This window comes from Equus quagga, chromosome 3 (genome assembly GCF_021613505.1).
Source record: "Equus quagga isolate Etosha38 chromosome 3, UCLA_HA_Equagga_1.0, whole genome shotgun sequence".
NCBI lineage: Eukaryota > Metazoa > Chordata > Mammalia > Perissodactyla > Equidae > Equus > Equus quagga.
The window spans coordinates 4,659,293-4,674,426 of NC_060269.1; the positions used below are offsets into that span (position 1 = coordinate 4,659,293).

Genomic DNA, 15,134 nt, shown 5'->3' on the forward strand with positions numbered 1-15,134 from the left:
GGCCGGTCCCCGTCCCGGGGCGCGGCGGGCTGCCGAGCGGCCCTGGCGGAGCCCCGGCGGAAGGCGAGGCCGCGGCGCGCGGGCAGGGCCGGGGCCCGGGGAGGCCGCGGGGCTGCCGAGGCCCCGAGCGCGCCGCCGCCGAGGGCCCGAAGTTGGTGCGCAAGTTTACCGCCGGGCAGGGGCTGCGCGCGGGGACCCGGAGCCCCGACCCGGTGCGGCCCCGCGCTTGCAGGGCGCTGGTGCCATGGGCGAGGGAGCAGGTGCCGGGCGGATCGGGACCCAGACCTTTCCGTCTGCTTGCCCCCCAGCTGCGCTGGCAGGCGTGCGGAGCCGGCCCGAGGCGGCCGCGCCCCGGGGGCAGCGACTTCCCACGGAGCCGCGCGGGCCGCGGGACCGGCTCTCGCAGCGAGGGCTGGGCGGCCGGTGTGCACGAGCCCCGGCGAAACGGCCGGCTCCGGGCCCTGCGTTCGCGTGGCCGCGGGTGGGGCGGGCGAGGGGCCTCTCTCTGTGGACTTGATGATGTTTCAGATGGGAACCCCCGAAAGGAGTTGACTTGACGTGAGAAGAATAGGTCTGTCCTGTGTTTGCAAGAGAACAAAACTGTACAGGTACTCTTGATGGTCGCCCTGACCTATTTTATCCGGTTTGTTAATGGAAATTTACGGGACTTTGTAAATCACTCCAGCCAACATCTAATTGTTATAGCTGATGCTTTTCCAACGTGAAGTTTATCATTTATCCTGAGAATCAGAGGTTGAATTTTTTTCATAAGTCAAAAGTGATGGCTTGGCTTTAATATCTTTTGGACCAGCTGTACTTGTTCATATTACATGCTTTACTTCTAGTAGGCATTGTTTATGGGGTTTTGAATGTGTACTCTTGTCCTGAACATACGTAAAGATATTATTTGTGAGCAGTTTTTGTTCCTGTAAACTTAATATAAATTCTTTCTGTTTCGTTTTTAAAATAGCTTTGTGTTTGAAGGAACTAGAACGTGATAATTTAGGAAGAGATCCTAAGTCTTTTAGAATATTGTAAGCCCATGTTTAAAGTGATCCAAGGATGGTGTCTTTTCTTGATTTTCTAAATGTGCGTTGTTTTAGTGAACAATTTTTAAAGTGGCAAATATTTATCTTAGCCTTGCAAATTTTGTGAATGGTCAAGAAATGCCAGGATATCAGTTGTAATCAGAATGTTAAATCTGAAGAACAGGTCAATTAATACATTTAGAAGCCAAATATAGATGATGCTTAACTTCTACTGTTTGTAATTATGACCTTCCTTTAATGCAATCAATTCATTTCAGCATTTGTTGCATACTTACCAGTTAGCTGTCAGGATTAGTAGATAAGATAGAATCCCTGTCTTTCTCCTAAATTGACTTGTATTTTGGTGACATGAGAGTTGGTTATGACCTTGAGGGATTTGGAAGGTAGGAGGGGAGGACAAGGCTATCTTAAGGCGGAGGTTACAGCAAGAACGAAAGTCTCGAAGTTTAGAAACTAAGCAGTCAAGAGGCCAAAAGGGTTCTGGGTGGTAGGGAAAACCCAAGACATTGAAGTGAAAAAGAGCACTTGTTCTTCAAAGGGGCCACGTTGCAGAAGGGCCTTAACTGTCATGCTGAGGAATTTGGAAATTAAGATAACGAACTAGGGTCAGTTTTCTCGGTTCGTTTTTTGTGGAAGGAAGTAGTTTAAGTAGAGAAATAACAAGGTCAAATCTGTTTTTGTTTTATTTGCTAATCTTAGAAGAAAATAATTTTTGCTACATGGGTTGGCCTCTCTAGGTAACGATTAAGCAGTCATGTGGGTTTGTGCTTTACTCTTCAGCCCTACTTGTAAACTAGTTTGCCTTTTAATGTATCTCTATGGAACTCCCTACGTTGAGAGAGAAAGAGGGTAGAAGGAGTCAGAAACATCACAGAAGAGGGCATCGTAAAACTAGAATGGGACCTAGAGATCACTTACTGCAGTGGTTAGCAAACATCTTTAAAAACAGATTTGTTTTCCCAAAGGAAATTGGGTATAGAGCTTTGATAGAGAAATCAGGAAAAAGCAGAGCTGTTGTGGTTAAAGCAGAGGTGGAGGTCCCGGTGTTCTTGGAACGCAGTCTGAAGAACACGTGGTCCACTTCCCTAGTTTAACAGATGAAATCAGGCTCCGAGAGGTTAAGCGGGTGCTTTTCACCGATTCCTGTGTGAGGTATCCGGTTTGTCTGTCTCTTGTTTCCTGCTGTGTATTCAAGGCCTGAAAGTTAGAGTCATTCATTGAATATTTGTTAAATGAAGTCTTATTCGGTCTTCATAGTCCCAAGTCCAGATCTTTTTCTATTAACAGAGTCTAAAAAGTTTCTTTTTAGAAACTTTGACATTGGAAACGGTAGGGAAGGGAGGCAGAAAGCAGCCTGCATTATCTCTCTTACGTATTTTCTCTGACTGCTGACATGCTTTTCCTCACTCACTTGAAGACACAGTTTGATTTCCTTGAGTCTGTGACATCTCTTAAACTTCCTTTCTTGGAGTTGTATTTCTGTACTTGAGTTTTTCAGTGAGCAGGGTGTGGGCTTTTAAAATTGTTTTTCCGTATGAAGTATTAGCTGAATATTTTCCACCTATTACTCTGCCTTTTGAGAGTCCTTCCAAAGCTGAATCTGCAAACAAAGGAAGGTTGAGTGAAATAATATCCTGGTAATGATGGCATAACTCCAAAATTTTTCCCAACTGACTTAAATTGAAAGGGATCTTTAAAGTTTTGGGGGTGTGGGCACCCAGATTTAACAATAAGCCACTGCTTTTTAATTCTACTTTTAGGAAGCAAATGGTGCTCGTTTTCAAATGAAAATGTGTTTCTTCCTTCCATATACCTTTCCAAGAATGGTGCTGCTGGCAGTTTTATCATTTTAATTGTCAATAATGCAAGAAAGATGAGAGTAGTGGGAATTATTAGAATTCTTTATGGAGGATATAAATAAACCTACCATTCACTCACCACTGCTATCTGGTCAGTAATAGGAAACCCTTCAGCTTTGAGAGCACATGTAAAATTTAAAATGATAGAAATCTCCCTAGTGTGTCTGCGTAAGTTCCTTTTCATTGGAGTGGCGTCAGTGTCTCGGGTTTCTTTCTTCCTCTTTAGCTAATCAGAAGCATCAGGCCCTCTCATGAGCTATTGCCATGGTATAATGTAACTAGCTGGATGGTAATTCCTTCTAAGATGATTAATCCATGTCTTAAGGATCTTTTTAAAAAAATTCACTTCTTATATGAACTAGTGTCTTTTATCTGGGTTTAGTTTTTACTTTTTGTTGCTGTGTGTGTTACTTTGGTTATTTACACTGTCTTTTCCCACTCCCTCCCCCTCAGGTTTCTGAGATTATATTTGTAATAGTTTTTGTAAACCTCGTTCATTGCCACTCATCTTAGTATTTCAGCTAACTTCATCTAATTCGTCTGTAAACCCTGAAGTGTTAGATGCTAAAGACATTGAAATAGAACAGATTTTGAGCCAGTCTATATTCAGCCCTGGGGAAGGCGCTATTTCCAGTAGGCTTAGCTACTCAGAATTGTCAGAAGGTCTGGGCTAGTGAAAAGGGTTTTGTGGAGAAAATTAACATCTCTGTGCTTCAGGGGATAGTAATACCTTCTTCCTAGGGTTGTTGAGAGGATTACATTAAATGAGGTACTATTTTTAACATGCTTGGTGCTTAGCAAAATGAGGTGCTTAGCAAGTGAGAGCCCCCTCCATTCCGTTCCCTTCAGAACACCGGGATATAAATTCCTGGGAGGACGGAGACCATGTGAGTTTTCCTTGTCGTATTCCCAGTGGCAGCATGCACTCGGCACTCAGTTGAGTAAGTGAACTTGGCTTCGTATTCATAATTGCTTTTGAAGACTGGCCACTGGAAGGATCTCTGGAGGGCCAGCTCTCTCTTCCCCTTTCTTGTATTCAAGGTTCAGTCGCTCTTGTAGTCTTTGTACTATTTTCTTGCGCTCCCACCAATCTCCTCTTGGAAGGTCTCCTCTAACAGGCCATCCACCCCAGCTAGCTGGCTTGTGGGAAGGTGGATTTGATTGGTCTCAAGTTTTCTAAAATTGTGTGCCAAATGCTGCTTGTAGTAGGAACTGAGGAGAAGCAGGTTGAGAAGGGGGGGAGAAGGAGGAGTCGAATGCCTGGCCTGGCCGGTGGCCGCCTCTTAGCTCGCTTGTTTTCCTAGCGTTTCTGGGAAGCAGGGATTGTGAAATGAGCTTTGGAACCTGCAGTGCCTGGCTTCTTCACTCTTTATCAGTGATTTGGATTTGTATGAATTAGTGAGCTTTCGTTTCCCTGTTTGTAAAATCACGGGGTTGTTGTGAGAATTGTGGAGGATTAATGTAGAGAGAAGCAAGTCCCTGGCGTGCAGTGGATTCTCAGCCAATACTGGTTTTCCTTTGGCCCCTTCACTCTTTGAGCTCGTTATCATGGCATCCAAAGAGGACAGCAGATGGGCTGGCAGGGATGACCTATACCTAATGCGGTGAGATTTCATCCAGGGGGTGGCCCAGGCTGTGTCCATGTGCTGTGTCTGCCTGCAGTGACCGGGACAGTCCCCTTTGTAACTGGTAGCCTTCCATTAGAAAGAATAATCCAGGGTATCCACATGTGGTTGGGACTCCCCATTTTTTAAATCCCTAGTTGCAGATTTCTGTAGGGGGTGTATATATACAGATTTTTTGTACTCGTTAAAATCTATTTTAGCAATGTTATTGATAGTTTATTGGCAGGAGTAGTCTATTCAGAATACTCGGTAGTCAGTACTGCGTGAAAGGATACCAGTCTTGACACCAGAGCAGGATTCTGTTCGCCTGTCACCTACCAGGCTTAGTCCTTCCGTTGCTGGGTCACGAGGAGGTCTGGGCATCGGGGCTGAGGGGCAGCGTGGCGTGTGTAGCAGGGGAGCAGGGTCGGGGCGTGACTGTTCGCCAGCTGGTTCCAGAGTATTTTAGTATTTTAACAAAGATGATTAAAATGCACACTGGCTGAATATCGACCTACTTCTTGGTAATTCAGTGATTAATGAATTTTTTGATCTGATCCTGCCTCTCCGAGTTAGTATGAATGTATCCCAGTAGGATAGAGGGGCTTGTACTTTGCTGACCTTGATGTTCTTTTTAAGACAATGAAAACTTTTAATCTGGGTCAGATCATGAAGGGCCTTTACGTTAGTTTTCTCTTTCCTGCTGTAACAAATGACTGCAAATTGATGGCTTAAAACAACACGAATTCGTTGTATGTAGGTTAGAAGCATAACTTGGCTAAATCAAGGTGTCAGTAAGGGCTGTATTTCCTTCTGGAGGCTCTAGAAAGGAATCCACTTACTTTGCCTTTTCCAGCTTCTAGGGGCTGCCCACACTCCTGGGCTCAGGGCCCAGGCTTCCCGTATTCAAAGCCAGCCGCATCACATCTCTGAGGAGTCTTCTGTGGTCACGTCTCCCTCTGGCTCTCTTCTGCCTCCCCGTTCCACTTTTAAGGACTCTTGTGATTACGTTGAGCTCACTGGATTATCAAGTATAAGATTATCAGCCTTACGCTGCAACCACTCAGTTTTGCCACATAACTTAACATATTCACAGGTTCCGGGGATTAACACATGGACATATGTGGTGCAGGAGGGGTTTTTCTGACTTCTACTGTCTTGTAGACCATGTTAAGAATTTGGATATTTTCTTTATAAACCATTAGAAATCTTTGAACAAGGAAGTAACAATCAGTTTTGCTTGTTAGGAAAATCACTCTGGCTATGTCTGGTGTAGTCATTTGTTTAAAAAATTGTGTCATACAATCACTTTAGTAGGTCATTTCCAGCACTTTTTTCTGTTGATGTTTTAAAAACTTATTTTGCAATAATTTTAGATTTGCAGAAGTGATGCAAAGATGGTGCAGAAAACGCAGTGCCCTTCAGTTAGCTTCCTCTAAAGACTTACATCCTCCTCTCATGTCTTAACATCTTACAAAACCATGTTACATTTATCAAAACTAGGAAATTAACATTGGTGAAATACAGTTAACTAAACTACGGATTTTATTTATACTTCACCAGTTTTCCACTAATTTTCTGTATGTGTTTTCCTGGATCCAATCCAGGATATCATGTTGCATTTAGTTATGTCTCCTTGGTCTCCCCTGGTCTGTGACAGTTTTAGTCTTTTTTGTTTTTAGGACAGTACTGCTTAGTTATTTTGTAGACAGTTCGTCACTTAAGGTTTCTCATCAGTAGACTGGGGTTATGAATTTTTAGGAGAAAGACCATAGAGGTGAAGTACCCTTCTTATCACATCCTATCAGGGGTTACATGCTGGCAGCCTGTTGTATTACTGCTCATGGTAGCCTTGGGCACTTGGGCGGGATGTCTTAGCTTCGCCTGCTGTGAGAGAATACCATGGACTGGGTGCCTTAAACTGCAGACGTTTCTTTTCTCACAGTGTTGGGGGCTGGAAGTCCGAGATCAGGGTACCAGCATGATTGGATTCTGGTAGGGACTCTTCTCCTGGCTCGCAGACGACCACTTTCTCACTGTGTCTCCCCTTCTTGTAAGGGTACTGAGTCCATCATGAGGGTCCCACCTGCCTCCCAATGGCCCCACCTCTTACTACCATCCAGTGGGAGTTAGGGCTTCACACGAATCTCGGGGGACACATTCAGTCCATAGCAGGCTGCCAGGTTCCTCCACCATAAAATTACTGAAAGTTTTCCTACTCTGTTAGGAGTAACTCACTTAATTCCAGCCTACATTCAACAGAAAGGGGATTAAACCCCACCTCCTGGAGTGAGATGTAGCAAATAATTTGTGGGCATATGCTACAATCACTACAGTCATTAAGAATATTCTTGGAGATATTTTGAAGTAACTATCCTGTTTCTCCTTAAAATTTCACCCCCTGATGTTAGCCTTCCTCAGTGGCTCTCTCCTGCGCTAATTATTACTGTGGAATCCTAATGGTGATTTTCTCTTTCCCTCATTCCTTCTACATTTATTATTTGGAATTTTTCTGTAAGGACGACTTGCCCCTTTTCTCCTATTTTAAAATTTATTCAATCGCTTATATATATTATTATGGACTCAAGAATATTTTATTCCTTGAATTATAATCCAATACTATTATTATTTATATTTGTTACTCAAATTGTTACAGCTTTGGCCACTGGGAGCTCTTTCAGGTTGGCTCATATGTCCCTTTGCCCTCATCCTTTTGTTATTTGAGCAATTCCTTACTTTCTGGCTCTACAAGATACTCCCATCTTCTACTTGCCCTACCCCAGCACTAGAATCAGCCCTTTGTCCAAGGAGCCCTGGTTCCTTTTGTCGGGGCATGGTATTTAGAAACCAAAACTGGGCCCTGGATGTGCTCGTTACTACTGGGGTGTCACTGCTTCTAGGCTCTCTTAGGGGACAGAGCTAGGAGATTATATGTATATATCTACACTAACCCATATATGGAAACATCTCTGTAATTATATCTGTTGTCTATCCATCTGTGTATATATGTGTGTGTATATATATATATATTACCTTCAGTTAGGTTATCATACATTTGTAATACAGTTAGACTGACTTGTCACAGTCTACATCCCATCCTAGATTTTCTCCACATGTGGTTGATTTTTTACAAGAATTTGCATATTGTAAATTTGCATTCATTCTTGTAGTTTTCACCTTCTTTGAGTTTTGACAAATGGGGGCACTCAAATATCCACCACCATGGTATCATATAGAACAGTTCCATCACCATAAAAAAGGTTTTCATGAGTCCCCTTGTAGTTAACACCTCTCCCCTCCACCAACCCTGGCAGCCATTGCTCTGTTTTCCGTCCCTGTCATTCTGCCTTTTCCAATATGACAATGTCGTATAAATGGAACCATAAAATATGTAGTCTTTTGGGTCTGGTTTCTTTCACTTAGCTACATTCATCCATGCTGTTGCATGAGTCAATAGTCTGTTCCCTTTTATTGCTGTGTAGTATTCTGTTGTAGATATGTACCAGGATTGTTTATCCATTCCTCTTTTGTTGAATATCTTTGTCGTTTCCAGTTTTTGGTGATTGTGTATGAAGCTGCTATAAACACTCATCTACTGGGTTTTGTGTAAACACAAGTTTTCAGCTCTCTTAGGTAAATATGTGGGAATGTAACTGCTGGGTCAAATGGTAAGTGTATATTTAGCTTTAGAAGAAACTGTCAAACTATTTTCCAAGGTGGCTGTACTATTTTGCATCCCTCCAACAATGAATGAGAATTCTTGTTACACCACATCTTTGCCAACATTTAATATTTTCAGGGTTTTTTTTGTTGTTTTTAGTCATTCTGATGGGTATATAGACATCTCTCATTGGAGTTTTTTTTTTTTTTAAGATTTTATTTTTTTTCTTTTTCTCCCCCAAAGCCCCCCAGTACATAGTTGTATATTCTTCGTTGTGGGTCCTTCTAGTTGTGGCATGTGGGACGCTGCCTCAGCGTGGTTTGATGAGCAGTGCCATGTCTGTGCCCAGGATTCGAACCAACGAAACACTGGGCCGCCTGCAGCGGAGCGCTGAACTTAACCACTCGGCCTCCTTGGGGCCAGCCCCTCTCACTGGAGTTTTAATTTGCATTTCCCTAATGACTAATGATGAGCATCTTTGAATATGTTTATATGCCATCTGTATATCTTCTTTAGTGATTATCTTTTCAAATCTTTCACCAATTTTTGGTCGAGTTGTCTGTTTTCTTACTGTTGAGCTTTAAGAATTCTCAGTATATTCTGGATGCAAGTCCTTTATTGGGCATGTGATATATAAATATTTTCTCCTGGTCTGTGGCTTGTCTTTTCATTCTTAGTGCTTTTTGAAGACCAAAAAGTTTTCAATTTGGCAAAGTCCAGTTTATCAATGTTTTCTGTTACTGGTCATGCTTTTAGTGTCATAGGTAATAACTTCTTGCCAAACCCGTGTTCACCTAGATAATCTATATTTTCTCCTAGAAATTTTTCAGTTTTACATTTAGATCTCTGATTCATTTTGACTTAATTTTTATTTAAGGTAGAAGACGTGTTGAGGTTCATTTTTTTGCATATGGACTGTCTTAGCACCATTTATTGAAGAGGCTGTCTTTCCTCCATTGAATTGTCTTGGCACCTTTGTGAAAAATCAGTTGACTGTATTTTTGTGGGTCTATTTCTAGCCTCTCTATCACGTTCTGTGTCTAGCCTTTCACCTGTACCACACTTTCTTAATTATCGTAGCATGTAAAGTAAGTCTTGAAATTGGGCAATATGAGTCCTCCAACTGTCCTTTTTCAAAAATTTTGTTTGTTTTTTTCCTATCTTAGTACCTTTTCCTTTCCATAAGAATTTTTGAATCAGCTTGTTGATATCTGTAAAAAAGCCTGCTGGCATTTTTGGTTGGGATTGCATTGAATCTCGAGATCAAAACTGAGATAACATACATCTTAATAGCAAGCCTTCCAGACCACAAACACGGCGTGTCATCCCATTTATTGAAATCCTTGGTTTCTTTCATCAGTGTTTTGTGGTTTTCTGCATGTAGATCCTTCACATATTTTGTTAAATTTTATTTATTTTTTAAAGACTGGCACCTGAGCTAACATCTGTTGCCAGTCTTCTTTTTGTTCCTTCTTCTTCTTCTCCCCATAGCCCCCCAGTAAATAGTTGTATATTCTAGCTAGTAGGTCCTTCTGATTGTGCTGTGTGGGATGCTGCCTCAACATAGCTTGATGAGTGGTGCCAGGTCTTCCCCGAGGATCCAAACCCACGAAACCCTAGGCCACCAAAGCAGAGCATGCGAACTTAACCACTCGGCCATGGGGCCGTCCCCCTATTTCGTTAAATTTATATTTTAAGTACTTTTTTGTGTGCTATGATAAAGAGTATTGTTTTAAAAAAATTTTAAATCCCATGTGTTTATTACTGGTCTTTGGAAGTACAAGTGTCTCTTGTATATTGACCTTGCATCTTGTGACTTTGATAAACTCGCTTATTAGTTCCAGGCAGTTTTTTGTGGTAGATTCTTTGGGATTTTCTACGCAATCACGTCATTCTGTAAATAAAGACAGTTTTATTTCTTTCTTTCCGATCTGTTGCCATTTCTTTCTTTTTCTTGTCTTGTTGAAGTAACGACCTAGTATGTCTTGAACGTTGTTGAATGGGTGTGGCTCATTATTATTATTTTTTTTTACTGTGAGTGCATGGTAGTGAAGAATATGGTAATAACTGATGTTGCTTGGTGCCACTGCTTCAATTTGTGCCACAGGGCCAGCATGTTACCCATTATTGCTTTTGTACCATTAGTACAAATGTTAACAGTGAAGAAGGCAAATATCGTTTTAGTAGTATTATGAAAATAGTTGTTACCTACAGATACCCCAGGAGTCTCTGGTACTGCCAGGGTGCTGTGTACTGCACTTTGAGAACTGCTGATTTTAAACAAGTAAAATCAGTTTCAACTTGTCCAATTATCCTAATATATACAAAGTTTTATTTTAAAGTGTATTCAGTATTTAAAAATTACTGAGATATTTTACTTTTTTATACTATTTTTTCAAAGTTCATTGTGCATTTTATACTTATAGCACTTCTCATTTCAGATTAGCTATATTCTCGATAGCCACCTGTGGCTAGTGGCTGCCACATTGGATAGTGCAGGTCTATGGCACATGTCTTTCATTCCAGTTGTTTTTGCCTCTCTTGACAGACCTAATTTTCAGCCCTTAGTTGTTTTTTTCCCTTTCATTCTTTTCTAGTGTACCTGCATCAGTTTTTTCCGTATTTTACTTAAGCTTTACAGCTCTCAAATATGATATTCTAGGAAGGAACTATTTTTCTAATACAATAGGACAATTTAGTGCATTATATACACAGAACATGTTTAACTTATTTGAAGATAACGTTTTCTTTTGTAATAATTATTGAAACTGTGATGTCTAGACTTTTGAGAATATAATGCAGTTTTTTGGGGGAGGAGAGGGGAGGGAGAGTGGCCTTGAGCTAACATCTGTTGCCAATCTTCCTTTTTTTTTCCCCTCTCCAAAGCCCCAGTACCTAGTTGTATATCTTAGTTGTAAGTCCTTCTAGTTCTTCTATGTGGGATGCCGCCTCAGCACGGCTTGATGAGCAGTGCGTAGGTCTGTGCCCAGAATCCGAACCCACAAACCCCAGGCCACGAAAGCAGAGTGTGGGAACTTAACCACTATGCGACGAGGCCGGCCCCCTAATGCAGTTTTATTTTAAGTAAAGATTGATGTATTTCAGTTTTAGAATCTGGATTCTGAATTTTTTAAAATAGTAGTTGCTGTTCCAGTTGCTATTAGTACATAACAAACTAGTCCAAAACTTAATGGGTTAAGACATTTTATTATGCTCGCAGATTCTGTTGATCAGGAATTTGGACAGGGCACTGCAAAGATGGCCTCAGCTGGACTCAACAGTCATTTGCTGGCTGGAGGTTAGAAAGATCTGGAAGGCTCATTTATTCACAAATCTGACACCTGAGCTAGAATGACTCCAAGGCTCGGACTTCAAACCAGAGTGCCTACATGTGACCTCTCCCTGTGGTTTGGCTTCCTCAGGCCATGGCAGCTGTGGTGTAATTGACTTCTTATGTAGCTATTTAGGGATCCACGTGCAAATATTCCGTCACACAGTGTAGAAGTGAATTGTCTGTGACCAGGCCTGGAAGTCACACAGCTTTACTTCTGCCGTTCTTTATTGGTGGACACTGTTACAAGCATGCTCAGATTCAAGGGGAGTAGACAGACCCCACCCTTTGATCAGCAGAGTCTCAAAGAATTTGGGGACCATGTTTTAGAACTGCCACAGTGGCTGAGGGAATTACAGGAAATACAGGCAAATGAAAATGCTAATGCCAATAAAATTCCTGTAATTTTCTCTATGGACCGTGTTTAAAAAAGATTATGAGTGTATGTAAACTACCTGTAATATTTGCCAGGCTCAGTTTTTAGTATATGTTGAAGAAATAAAACTTTAATATTAGTTTCGGTGTTATACCCTAAGAGAAGGTTAAGAGAGTTATCTAACACGCTTTAAAGTGGAGGAAAAGAGAGGCGTGCTTTGTTAGGTCACAGTAAGACGAAATTTTAAAAAATATTTTACTTGTCCTAGATATCGTTTTCCTTCCATTTAAACTGATCCTTACGTTTGTTTGTTTTAGTGCAGGCTTTTAAAAATTGATTTAAAATATTTGAAAAGAAAATTCTGCTTTAAAAGGAGTTTTGATCCACTTATTTTGGTTAAATTATTTTCAGACGCTTCTGTGTTCAGAACGTTCAGATCTTGGTATAGAGTAAGGAATGGTAAGTGTCAACATGCAGTTAGCTATTCCCAGCCTCTCCCTCCCTCCAAGGTACATACCTTTCTTTTCTTTGGTGGGCTGAGAAGTAAATAGACTGCTTTGGTGGGTAATTCACTTCTGATAAATTTCAGCAGATCCAACATTCCTGTTAATTTTAGAAGAATGACATTTGAGTACCTTGGACATGATTGTTTTCCTGTTTTCAGAAGATCATGTAGCATGGATGAGCCAAATCAAACATTAAGTGGGGGGATATTTAAACAGGTTTCTATAACTCTGACCTGGCTCTTCTGTTGATTGATAGATTTGAACCGGTGTAAGGTTTTTGGAGCCTGTAGTGAAGAGCACCAAATCCATGTTCTTATATGTTTAAGGAAGGGAGAGAGAAGAACAATTCACATTTTCTTGATGTGTTAGTGAAAGATTCTTATTGGACTTTATTCCATTTAAGTAAATAAATTCTTTTAGGTGAATTATGACCATGTAAAATATCCTGTAAGAAAAGTAAATTGTACCCCTAGGAAAAACAGTGTTACCTGAGTTTTGGTTCTCTGTATCCTCTTGGGGTTACAGAAATGTGATGTTACTTCTTCCTTACAGCTTGACTGTGTGTTATCCGGTGTCTGCCATAGAATATGTATTTACAGGACCAAGGATTAAGATTCCATTGCAGTATTTAGTAGAAATTGAAAACAGCATAAGAAAATGTAAGCTTTATTCATACATCCTTTACAAACAAATATTTTTATATTTTTATACATTATTATGGCACAGAACACGGTAGCAATTCCTTTGTGTCAGTGAGCTTGAAACAGCTTGTGAATATTTTTTTGGGTTATCCTTTCATCTGAGGTATGGCACGGATAGCTATTTCCTTCCAAAAGATAGGAAAATTAGGTTCTAGGATAATTAAGTTTGTCCTTAGTTGGAGCCAAGACTAGAATTCCCTTGTTTGGGACAATTGACCGCTTGCTGGGCTAAAGAGCACCAGCCAGATTTTGGTCTCGTGAGGGGCAGCAGATCATTGTTTGAAAGCATGGACTGGAGCCGGATTACTTGATTCAGATCCCGGCCCTGTTACTCTCTAAGTATGTGGCTGTATTAAACGACCTAACTTCTGTGCCTCGTTTATCTTATTTATAAAGTGGCTATAACGATGCATTTACTTCAAGGGGCTGTGAGGAGGATTAAAGGAGTTAATTTATGTAAAGTATTGAGAACAGTGAATGGCACATAGTGTAATACGTATAATAATATTTAGACTATTAATAAAATTAACATTAAGGTTAATGTTAATTTTAATGATATTAATAAATATGTTCTATAGTGATCAAAGATATAAATATATAAAAATGGAAGTATTAAAAGCACTAGAGGAAAACATGGGTATATAGTTTTATAATATTAGAATGAGGAAGGCTCTATTAACTGTGATTTAAAAATTTATCAAGCATGAAAAATTTTACTACATAATAATCAAGAAACTATAGAAAAAGACACCATGAGCAAAATAAAAAACCAGAGAGTAACCTGAGGGAAAAGAAATGCGGCACGTGATAATAACATCAGGTTAAGTTTCTTGAAATACAAGAATGTTTCTAAATCAGTAGGGAGAGCACAGTAAGGACAAATAACAGGAACACACCCAATGCTAAGAAATATTTGAAAAGATTCTCAGCATCACTCAGAATTAACTACAGCAAACTAAGATGTTTCTCACTTACTAGATTGGCAGAGATTAAATGTTACTCAGTGTTGGGAAGATGGAACATTCTTAAGCATTATTAATGGGAGGTATAAATTAATAGACTTTTGTGGAAAGAGATTTGCCAGTAATGGTCAATTTTAAAAGCACAAACCCTTTCAACCTCCAGTTTCACTTCTAGGAAGTTATCCTAGAGATTCATCACAGAAGTTGACCCTGTAAATGTAATTTAGTTCACTCCCTGAAATAAATATTCATCAATGGGGATTTGGTAAATAAGACTATAGCTCTACAGTGAAATACTATACAGATTTTTTTAGAATAATGAAGATTTCTTTATGCTAACACAGAAGGATATCTAGGATATATTAGGTAAAAAATAAACATGTTGCAGAACTGTAGTATGATCCTTACTTGTGTGTTTAAAAAACATATATATATATATATATATATATATATATATATATGTGCTGGGGCTGGCCCAGGTGGTGTAGTGGTTAAGTTCGAGTGCTCCACTTCGGCAGCAGCCCAGGGTTTGCTGGTTTGGATCCCGGGCGTGGACCTATGCACCTCTTATCAAGCCATGCTGTGGCAGGTGTCCCACATATAAAATAGAGGAAGATGGGCACAGATGTTTGCTCAGGGCCAGTCTTCCTCAGCAAAAAGAGGAGGATTGGAGGCGGATGTTAGCTCAGGGCTAATCTTCCTCAAAAAAAAAAAAAAACATATATATATATGCTCATAAATACATTATATGTATACATAGGTATACAAAGGGTGCACAAGAAACCATTAACTGTAGCTACATCTGGGAAGTACAGCTACCAGGGAAAGAAGGGAACTTGTACTTTTTACTTTATATTCTTCATTGTTTGGAGTTTTTTTTATGAGTATATTGTTACCTTTATAGTTAAAAAAAAAACTAATAAGAAAGGTGTGAACTACTTCCATGCTAGATATATTAGTCATCCATTGCTGCGTAACAAAATAGCCCCAAATTTAGCAACATAAAACAGAAAATAGTTATCTCGTAGTTTCTGAGGAACATGAACTTGGGAGCAGCCCAGCTGGTGGCTCTGGCTTAGGGTCTT

At 40.4% G+C, this 15,134-nt stretch overlaps 1 protein-coding gene across 5 annotated transcripts in view; it reads left to right on the plus strand.

Annotated features, from left to right (window-relative positions):
* Window positions 1-494: 494 nt before the first annotated feature.
* The window catches only part of SEC24B (SEC24 homolog B, COPII coat complex component), an 81,088-nt gene continuing 66,448 nt past the window's right edge, over window positions 495-15,134 (plus strand). For 4 of the 5 annotated variants that reach the window (XM_046655927.1, XM_046655928.1, XM_046655929.1 and 1 more), the window contains exon 1: window positions 12,904-13,045. In XM_046655927.1, coding sequence (XP_046511883.1) covers window positions 12,919-13,045 — 127 coding nt within the window. In that variant the 5' untranslated portion in view covers window positions 12,904-12,918. Of the gene's footprint in view, window positions 609-12,903; window positions 13,046-15,134 lie in introns of those variants that run through there. The other variant, XM_046655931.1, reaches the window with a different exon arrangement.